The sequence below is a fragment of the Nicotiana tomentosiformis genome, chromosome 2 (genome assembly GCF_000390325.3).
Source record: "Nicotiana tomentosiformis chromosome 2, ASM39032v3, whole genome shotgun sequence".
NCBI lineage: Eukaryota > Viridiplantae > Streptophyta > Magnoliopsida > Solanales > Solanaceae > Nicotiana > Nicotiana tomentosiformis.
The window spans coordinates 174,400,862-174,411,107 of NC_090813.1; the positions used below are offsets into that span (position 1 = coordinate 174,400,862).

The following is a 10,246-nucleotide window of genomic DNA, read 5'->3' on the forward strand; positions in this document are numbered from 1 at the left end:
GGAAGGGGGCTCCAAGGTCTACGGACGCTAGTAGAACTACCTTAAGTATCCGTATGCAATGATCCAAACTGACGCACCTCACGTCACTGGGACCAATACCAAAATCTACACACAAAGTGCTGAAGTGTAATATGAGTACAACCGACCCAATGTACTCCGTAAGTATCGAGCCTAACCTCGACGAGGTAGTGACGAGGCTATGACAGGACACTCACGTAATTAAATATGTACAAATATGTATATACATACAACAACAATAAAATAAAGATTTAACAATGTACAATTGGGAGGGGACATGCGAAAGGGGAAAAGATATGATAACTACGACGGGTGTAACATTCACAAGATAGTCAAATAACTCATCAATTAATGAAGACAGATAAACATACGGTATAAAGATGTCATGGCATCACACTTTATGCTTTTATTCTCTTCCTCGCCAAGAAATGATAACATAAGTAATATGAAATGGCACGCTATCACCCTTCGTGCTTTTGCTCTCGATTTGCCCCTGTAACAATGAATAATTGATATAGATGGCACGACATCACCCTTCGTGCTTTTACTCTCAAACTCACCATGTAAGAATGAATACATGATATAGATGGCACGACATCACCCTTCGTGATTTAATTTCTTTCTCACTATGTATTAAACAATAAAGAAGATAATGCAATGTCACGGCATCACCATTCGTGCTTTAACACTCTCCCTTACCATGTAGTAAAGATAATGCAAATTCGGGAGATAAATAGCGCAGAGAATGTGCCTCACGTCAAATATGATGCCAAGATATCAAACCTCAATTTCCAAAATACTCCACCATTACTAATTAAGCAATAATCATGTGAGAAATAATCAAATAAGTAATAATCTAACCTAAGCATGGATATCATAATTAAAAGGTAACAAATCACAAGGAAACAAGTTCCATCTGCATGCTTTATCCCAACAACAACACATAAATGCTCGTCACCTCACATATATGTTGTACCAACGCATTAATTTACGTAGCGAATAGGCCAACAAGTCCTAATTCCTCAAGTCAAGGTTAACCATGACACTTATCTCGCTCCGCAAGCAAATCAAAGCTCAACCGGATCCTTTCCTCTAAAACCCGCCTCCAAACCAATGGAATCTAACAAAATATCGTTCAAACAATTCAAAATAAGCTTTAGAAACTACCCATGAGTGACAAAGGTTCAATCTTTAATGATTTCGAAAAAAGTCAATAAAAGTCAACCCTTGGCCCACTTGGTCAAAACCCTAGATTCAGATCAAAACCCGATTACTAATTTACCTCGAGCCCGGTTATGTAATTAGTTTCAAAATTCGACTCCGATTTGAGGTCTAAATCCCAAATTTATAAAAATTCCTAATTCTACCCAAATTCTTAATTTCTACCATGAATATCCTAGATTTAATTTTGAAAACCTATTAAGTGAAATGGGTAATTGAAAAGAAATAGATTGAAGCTGCTTACCAAAGAATTTAGGATGAAAATCTCTTAGGAAAATCGCCTCTAGGGTGTTTAGGGTTGAGAGTTTAAAGAAATTAGCTAAATCCCGTTTTCTCCTTCTTTTGTCCAGGCGCAAATGTCGTAATTGCGAACCCCGTAAATGCGAAGAATTCGCACCTCTGCTGCCTGTCATCGCAATTGCGATGATTTGGTTCGCAAATGCGAACTTGGACTTTCCGCAATTGCGACCATTTTGATTGTAAATGCGAACTAGTTCCCGCCCAACACTTAATCGCAAATGCGAACTATCTGTTCGCAAGTGCGAACTATCTGTTCGCAAGTGCGAACTTGATACTGACGCAATTGTGACACAAATCTCGCAAATGCGATACTGTACATGTGCAAATAAAAAAACCCAACAATCTCCTAACTCTATCAACCCCTCTGCCACGCATCCGAAACTCACTCGAGCCTTCGGGGCTCCAAACAAAATATGCACAAGTGTATTGACATCATATGAACTCGCTCGCGCGGTCAAAACGCAAAAATAACACCTAGAACTATGAATCGAACACCAAAATAAATGGATTTTTTAAAAGAAACTTAAGAACTTTTAATTTTTCAACCGGACGTCCGAATCATATCAAATCAACTCCGTTTTGCACCATATTTTGCATGCAAGTTATAAATACTGAAATGAACCTATACCAAGTTCCAGAATCAAAATCTGAACCCGGTAACAATAAAGTCAACCTACGGTCAAACTTAAGAATTTTTTAAACCTTTAGATTTCTAGTTTTCAACAAATTATGTCAATTCAAGTTAGGGACTTCCGAATTTGATTTCGGGCATACGCTCAAGTCTCAAATCACGATTCAGATCCACCTGGACCGTCAAAACACTTATCCGGGTCATGTTTCTCAAAACGTCGACCGAAATCAATTCAAATGAGTTTTAAGGCACGATTTCATATTTTCATCGATTTTCTCATAAAAACTTTCGAAAAAGGATACAGATTACCCACACAAATCGAGAAAGGCTACACGGAGTTATTCGATGTCTCGGAGCACAAAAATGAGAGGTAAAACTATGAATGACCTATCGGGTTATCACACTATCAAAAGAAGAAAAAATATTTTCCAAAACTCTTTTTCAACATTCTTCACCATATTCCCCATCCCCACCAACCCCCACCCACCTTATACATCCCAAACCCAAACCACACCAACCCCTCCCCCACCCCACCTCACCCACCCTAACCTCGCCCATTACCCACCCTAAATAGAAATATTATTAAAAGTAATTTCTTTTCATGTTGTAAATAGAGTATTTTTTTTTATTTTAACGAAATGAGTATATTCTTTTCATGATGTAAAAAGTAGTTTTTTTTGGCATTTGAACAAAATAAGTACTTTTTTTCACGATGTCGAAAAGGTATTTCCTTTCATTTCAACAAAATGGGTATTTCTTTTTATTATGCAAAACAAATATTTTCTTTCATTTCTACAAAGGCTACCATCGACCTTGTACCCAAATCCCTATTACACACGTGTCGACCACGAGAAACCTTTTAAACACCCAACCTTTTAGAAGTGTGTCTAAGACACACCTCTTCGCTAACCATTTTTTTCCAGCAAGTGTAGTCACATGCCAATAATAATGTGCCACATGTTATTGACTTTAAAAAAAAATCTAAAATGATAATTATATTCATCTTCTTCGCCTTCTCCAAGTTATACCATCATGGCTGCCCCTCCTCCCCAAGACGAGTAATGTTGTACTAGCATCAAATTATTAATCAACCCCCCAAATGATAAATTAATGCAAAAGACCAAAGATCCACTACCTCATCTTTGCCACTTTCAAGACCCATCACCCCACCCGTATAAATTCATCATTTATTTTAATATACTCCACCATTACTCTTTATTTTTTGCCACATTAAATATCCCACCCTTGTAATTAAAAATCCCAAATTTGCTAGTGAAACTTTTCCAGAAACTGGTGGCGTTGTAAAAGATGAAATTAACCAAAAGTATGAAATTCACCCGATCTTGAAATAAATGCCAAATTGAAGAATTTAAAAAATAAATTATCACAAATATCAATTGTCAATGAGTGCTCACATATGGGAACACTAATTTTTTTGTTTACTCTCCTCCGTTGGACCTTGGCAAAAATGTATGGTGGTGTGATAGTAGAAGAAGGTGATGGTGCAGTAAAGGAAGAAGGTGGGAAACAATTGGTGGATTTTTTTTTCTTTCTAAAAATGAAGAAAAGATTCAGAAAAATAAAAAAATGAAAAAGTCGGACAAGAGGCGACAAAATGAGGCTTTAGATGCAAAATTTTAACTCTCCACACGCCTCTTATATGTGTAAAATACGCGAGTGACATGTAATCAAAATGGTGTATCTTAGACACACTTTTGAAAGGTTGGATGTGTAAAAGGTTTTTCATGGTCAACATGCGTGTAATAGGGATTTAAGTACAAGATCGATGGGTAAATTATGTATTTTGCCTTTCAACAAACGAAGAATTTTCTTTTTCTGAAATAAAAAAAAAGATTTTTTTTCCAACAAAATGGGTTCTTTCTTTTCATGATGTAGAAATGTATTTTCTTTCATTCAACAAAACGAGTACTTTCTTTTCATGATATATAAAAAATATTTTCTTTCATTTCAACAAAATGAGTACTTTCTTTTCATGATATAGAAAAAGTATTTCCTTTCATTTCAACAAATTAAGTATTTTCTTTTCCTGATATAGAAAAAGTATTTTCTTTCATTTCAATAAAACAAATATTTTATTTTCATGATGTAGAAAAAGTATTTTCTTTCATTTCAACAAACTGAGTATTTTCTTTTCATGATGTACTACAAGTATTTTCTTTCATATAACAAAATGAGTCATTTCTTTTCATGTTGTAGAAATGATACATTCTTTTTCAACAATTTTTTTTTTAATTATCGAGCTCAAATTTCAACATTGTTCTTGTGTGAAATAGTAAAGTAGCACATTAGTTCCTTTGAGTTTGTGTGAATTTTAAAAAAATAATTAAATTCTTGAAAAAAATAGAGGAGTCTCGGAGTGTGTGTGTGGGGGGAGGGGGAGGGGAGGGGGATGGGGGGGGGGGGGTGGAGAATACAGGAAACATGAGGATTTTGGGGAAGGTGGGTTGATGAGAGTAACATAAAAAATTATTTTTCTAAAAATATATTATACTCTCTAACCAAAAACTAGAAAATATTTTCCGGAAAAAAGTTTTCAATTCACCAATCAAACAAGGGCAAATAAGTGATAAACTATTCATTTTCCATGAAAAATATTTTCCTTCGTACCGAACACACCCAAAATCTATATATCTAAGTTGGGTAAAATGGTATAATTTTAATAATTTAATAAAATAAAACGTAATAATTTTTTTGAGAAATTATAATAAAAGCTGTTAATTTCTTAGTGCCAACCAAATGGGACCATAATTGCCAAAAAAGAAAAAAAATTAAGAATGAGAAATCAAAAAGCTGCTGATTAGAGAAAGGGAAACTTGTAAGTTTAGTTCTTAAAATATCGACATCTTCTATTTTGATCCTTGTAACAATTGGTTAAACACATTAAACCTTCAGTTAATTGAAATATGACTTTTTGTTTTACTTATGAATCTTTACAAGTTTAATGAAGTATTAATTATTAAATGATTTAATTAGCCATGTGTTACTTTAAATTTGTTTATTACTTTATATTAGAATATAATATATTTTCTAGGTAGGGATAAAAAACACACATTTGAATTAATTTATAGTTAGCCATGTGTTACTTTAAATTTGTTTATTACTTTATATTGGAATATAATATATTTTCTAGGTAGGGATGAAAAACACACATTTGAATTAATTTATAGTTAAATAAGCTTATTGAAAATCATACGAAGATTATCAATAATAGAGGGATGAAAAATGCAATTAATAGTAAGGGGACCGAAAAGAAAAACAAAAGAAAATGCAAGGGGCATTTAGATAAATATATAGAATTAAGAGGCGGCAGTGGGAGAACCCTAGTTCTCATCGTTGTTGCGTATAAATACTCCATTTCCCTTTAGAATCCACCCCTTCTCATCACTTTGCCTGCGATTTTCTTCTGCTGCGCCGCAAGGGACCTATCGGAGCTTAATTTCTCTTGCTCAAAGGTTAGATCTATCCATCTTCTATATGTTTTCTTATCCATTACTGTTATTTGTAATCACTTTTTTGTGTTGATCTGTTTTTATTCTGTCAGTAGATCTGTAATTCAGTTGTTATACATATTGAAATAGCATAAAAAGGCATGTATTTTTGTTATAAACTGGATTTACGTTTATGTATTAATGAAACTTTTGTTATCGTTGTTGTTTTTTGATTCGTGAAATGAAGTATATATTAGCTCTGAGATATAGCTTGTGCTTGCGAGGTTTTGATGATTGAGTTGATATAGTTTGATTTGTGTCGATGATCTGTGCATGAGCTCGAATATATATAGCCAATGAATATATATCTTGAATTTCTAAAAAGATACTAAAAAAGGTGAGTATAGATCGGTGAATGTTTGTAATAAATTGTTATATGCACAGTGAATGTTGATCTATTCGTAATACTCCTTCGATTTGTGGCATTTATTAGTCCTAATATGTTTTACGAAATTATGTTTTACACAACTTTCATGTAGTTTGAGGAATCAAAAAATACTATGCAGATTTTATTCCTTAAATATGTTGTTTTCTCTATCGAAGTTTTCAACAATTGCTTTAATATGCTCTTCTACTATCACTAATATGACATAATATATGAGTTAAATTAACAACTTAAGCTACTTAGTAAACCCCATCACATTAAAATGAGAGAGTGAGTAGTATATTTATGTAGGTAAAATATAGTTGTGAATTAGTTGGATGTATAGGAAACACTTGGTGCTTGTTTTTGTTGTATATCACATGTTCACCTGTTATTGACAGAGTCATTTTGTCAAGCAATTCTGTTTTAATTTGTTCTAATTGATGAATGTGTTTGCATATATTTTACTTGTTTTTGAAATATGTTTTATTTAAATTGCTTTTGAATTCTGATTCTATTTGTATCAATTGCAGTCTCTTAGTCACTCAATATGGGTAAAGAGAAGGTTCACATCAACATTGTGGTCATTGGCCATGTCGACTCTGGGAAGTCGACCACCACTGGTCACTTGATCTACAAGCTTGGTGGTATTGACAAGCGTGTCATTGAGAGGTTTGAGAAGGAAGCTGCTGAGATGAACAAGAGGTCATTCAAGTATGCCTGGGTGCTTGACAAACTTAAGGCTGAACGTGAGCGTGGTATCACCATTGATATTGCCTTGTGGAAGTTCGAGACCACTAGATATTACTGCACTGTGATTGATGCCCCTGGTCACAGGGACTTTATCAAGAACATGATCACTGGTACCTCCCAGGCTGACTGTGCTGTACTGATTATTGACTCCACCACTGGTGGTTTTGAAGCCGGTATTTCCAAGGATGGCCAGACCCGTGAGCATGCATTGCTTGCTTTCACCCTTGGTGTTAAGCAAATGATTTGCTGTTGTAACAAGGTTTTGCTTTTATCAATAGTTTGATATCGATTACTATTTTAACAAGAAGCATGGCATGTTTTGCTAAATCTGTTGTTTTGTGCCTTGTGCAGATGGATGCTACCACCCCCAAGTACTCCAAGGCTAGGTATGATGAAATCGTGAAGGAAGTTTCTTCCTACCTCAAGAAGGTTGGTTACAACCCTGACAAGATTCCCTTTGTCCCCATCTCTGGTTTTGAGGGGGACAATATGATTGAGAGGTCTACCAACCTTGACTGGTACAAGGGGCCAACCCTCCTTGAGGCTCTTGACCAGATTAATGAGCCCAAGAGGCCCACAGACAAACCCCTACGTCTTCCACTTCAGGACGTTTACAAGATTGGTGGTATTGGTACCGTCCCTGTTGGTCGTGTTGAAACAGGTGTCCTCAAGCCTGGTATGCTTGTGACCTTTGGGCCTACTGGTCTGACAACTGAAGTCAAGTCTGTAGAGATGCACCACGAAGCTCTCCAGGAGGCACTCCCTGGTGACAATGTTGGGTTCAATGTTAAGAATGTTGCTGTTAAGGATCTCAAGCGTGGTTATGTTGCCTCAAACTCCAAGGATGACCCAGCCAAGGGGGCTGCCAGTTTCACCTCCCAGGTCATCATCATGAACCATCCTGGTCAGATTGGAAATGGATATGCACCAGTTCTCGACTGCCACACTTCCCACATTGCTGTCAAGTTCGCTGAGATCTTGACCAAGATTGACAGACGTTCTGGTAAGGAACTTGAGAAGGAGCCTAAGTTCTTGAAGAATGGTGATGCTGGTATGGTTAAGATGATTCCGACCAAGCCTATGGTTGTTGAGACCTTCGCTGAGTACCCACCATTGGGTCGTTTTGCTGTGAGGGACATGCGTCAGACTGTTGCTGTTGGTGTCATCAAGAATGTTGACAAGAAGGACCCAACTGGTGCCAAGGTCACCAAGGCCGCCCAGAAGAAAAAGTGAACAGTGCAGTGTAATGCTGGTATTTCCAGTGCTATCTATTATCGTCAAGTGTGTTATGTAGACACTGTTTTATTTAGTTCTGCTATAGTTTTGTTTTTGATTTTAGGTTCTGGTTCTCTGCCTTGTATGTCAGGTAGCCGTTCTCAGAACTGGGTACTTGACAGGCGGTGGTGAGCTTGACTTTTGAGTCTGTCTTCATTGTGTTGAGGAGGTGCCTTGGTTTTCCACGGCAGCTCAGGTTTTTTGCTATTTTTGTTGCCTAAAGTACTTAATTTGAGCTTTTTAAAATTTTCTACTCTTTGCTTTCTGTGAGTTAAGATTAAATTTCTTATACAATTCTTTTGTTGAAGATATGTTATTTGTTAAAATAGTTGAAGTCCAATGGTGGGTTCATATTTAAGCTTTAATTATGTGGTGGCTGTTTTTCTTATCCTCTTTGGTAGGGTATGCAAGGATTGTGGTGTTTGATTCATCTAAAGTGTTAAATCTTTTATTACTGTGGTGATGTGCCTTTCTGTACTCTGAAGGAGTAAAACTAGTGTGGTCTTTCAGCTGCTCTGTTGTTTTCCCCAACAAATTTCAGCTTCTAAAGGGACAGTGATACGTTAAGCTAGATATGGAACCTCAAACAAGTGAATTTTCGGAATTGATCTTTGCAGGAATGAGTTAATACATGATTTTACGACTTAAAAAACATATACAGCGACTTCTTTAAACTGTCTCGTTGGACATTACATATTCTTTGCCCAAATCCAAAGTAGGGATCTGCTAGTTTGATATCTGAGATCATCGTACTAACAATTTATCTTTAACATGTTTTTCTTCGGTTGGGTGTTTAAGAGTGAGTGTATGAACTTATGGTATCCAACATCAAGGGGAATGAGGCACTGCAATGCACCATGTATTATTATCACTCTCAAGTGCTAGGAATAAAAGCTAAAAAGGCGAAAAGGAATTAAAGATACACGAGACTTGAATTAACGTAAATACTCCTGCCCCTTTTACCTTTTAGTCCTCCAATATTTTCATGCTCTCGCATACTCTTATCAGGTTGAAGAAAATAATGTTAGAGGTGCAAAGACCACATAGAATAGAAGTAGAAAGTTTTTATAATCATTCGCTGCTCCATTTTTATCTACCTATTTTCTCTTTCTTTTTCAATTACATTTAGTAAATATACCTTCTTTTCTCAGAGAATACGTTTAAATCTCAACTTACGTTATTACCTAATTTCTTGATGAATATCAATTATATTGCTTTAAACAATTGGGTTGCTCAGATGGTAAGCGCCCTCCACTTCCAACCAAGAGGAGGTGAGTTCGAGTCACCCCAAGAGCAAGGTGAGAGTTCTTGGAGGGAAGGATGCCGAGGGTCTATTGGAAACAGCCTCTCTACCCCAGGGTAGAGGTAAGGTCTGCGTACACACTACTCTCCCCAAACCTCACTAGTGAGATTATACTGGGTTGTTGTTTGTTGTACTCTTCCTCTTATAGCGGACTGAGCATGAGTTCTACCCCAATATAATTCAAAAAGTTCATGCTAATTTTCACAACGATAGTATTGAGAAATATGGTACTCACGCATAGTATTTTTGCTTGATTTCGGAATACTAATTATCTTTGCCCCTCTCTCTCTCTCTCTTTGAGTATAAGAAAACATCTAGATCACATAAAGCGAAGAGAAAAAGTGATTCACCCAAAAAGAAAAAAAAAACTGAACTTGTTTTTCCACTATGAATTTTTTTTCTTCCTAATACAAGGGTACTGAATAGACTATTGCAAATCTTACTCCCCCCCCCCCCCCCCCGCCCTAATCTTCAATCAAATTCTAGTCCGTTCAGTGATCTTACTTTTGCTACTTGGAGTTAGCTTTAGCTTCTTGGTTAAGCTAAAAAATTGTTGCTTTAGGCCGAAATATTAAGGCCTCAAAAGTTACTTTATATTCAATTAAAACAATTATGTACTTGTTATTAGAGATAAATGAATCTTCTCAAGCACTTGTGGTTATTTTGTCATCCATTATTGAGTACATATTTTTAAAGTTTATACTTCTTTCAAAATTATGATTGAAGTAATTACTGTTAAAAGTTATAGACAATTAAAATTGCAATTAGTTTCTAGTTATTTTATTTAATTCACTCTTCCTTGAATCAATTTTAATTACAATTTTGGCTTCCAACCATATTTTCTTTAATTTTTTGAAGTTGTCTAACATAAA

At 35.7% G+C, this 10,246-nt stretch overlaps 1 protein-coding gene across 1 annotated transcript; it reads left to right on the plus strand.

Moving 5' to 3' along the window:
• Positions 1–5,509: 5,509 nt before the first annotated feature.
• On the plus strand, positions 5,510–8,411 carry LOC104109442 (elongation factor 1-alpha). Its single transcript, XM_070196341.1, is given in 6 exon segments — positions 5,510–5,643; positions 6,577–7,055; positions 7,148–7,999; positions 8,136–8,210; positions 8,212–8,256; positions 8,258–8,411. Coding segments are annotated over 5 exon segments (1,518 nt in total). The 5' UTR covers positions 5,510–5,643; positions 6,577–6,593; the 3' UTR covers positions 8,342–8,411.
• The last annotated feature ends 1,835 nt before the right edge of the window (positions 8,412–10,246 follow it).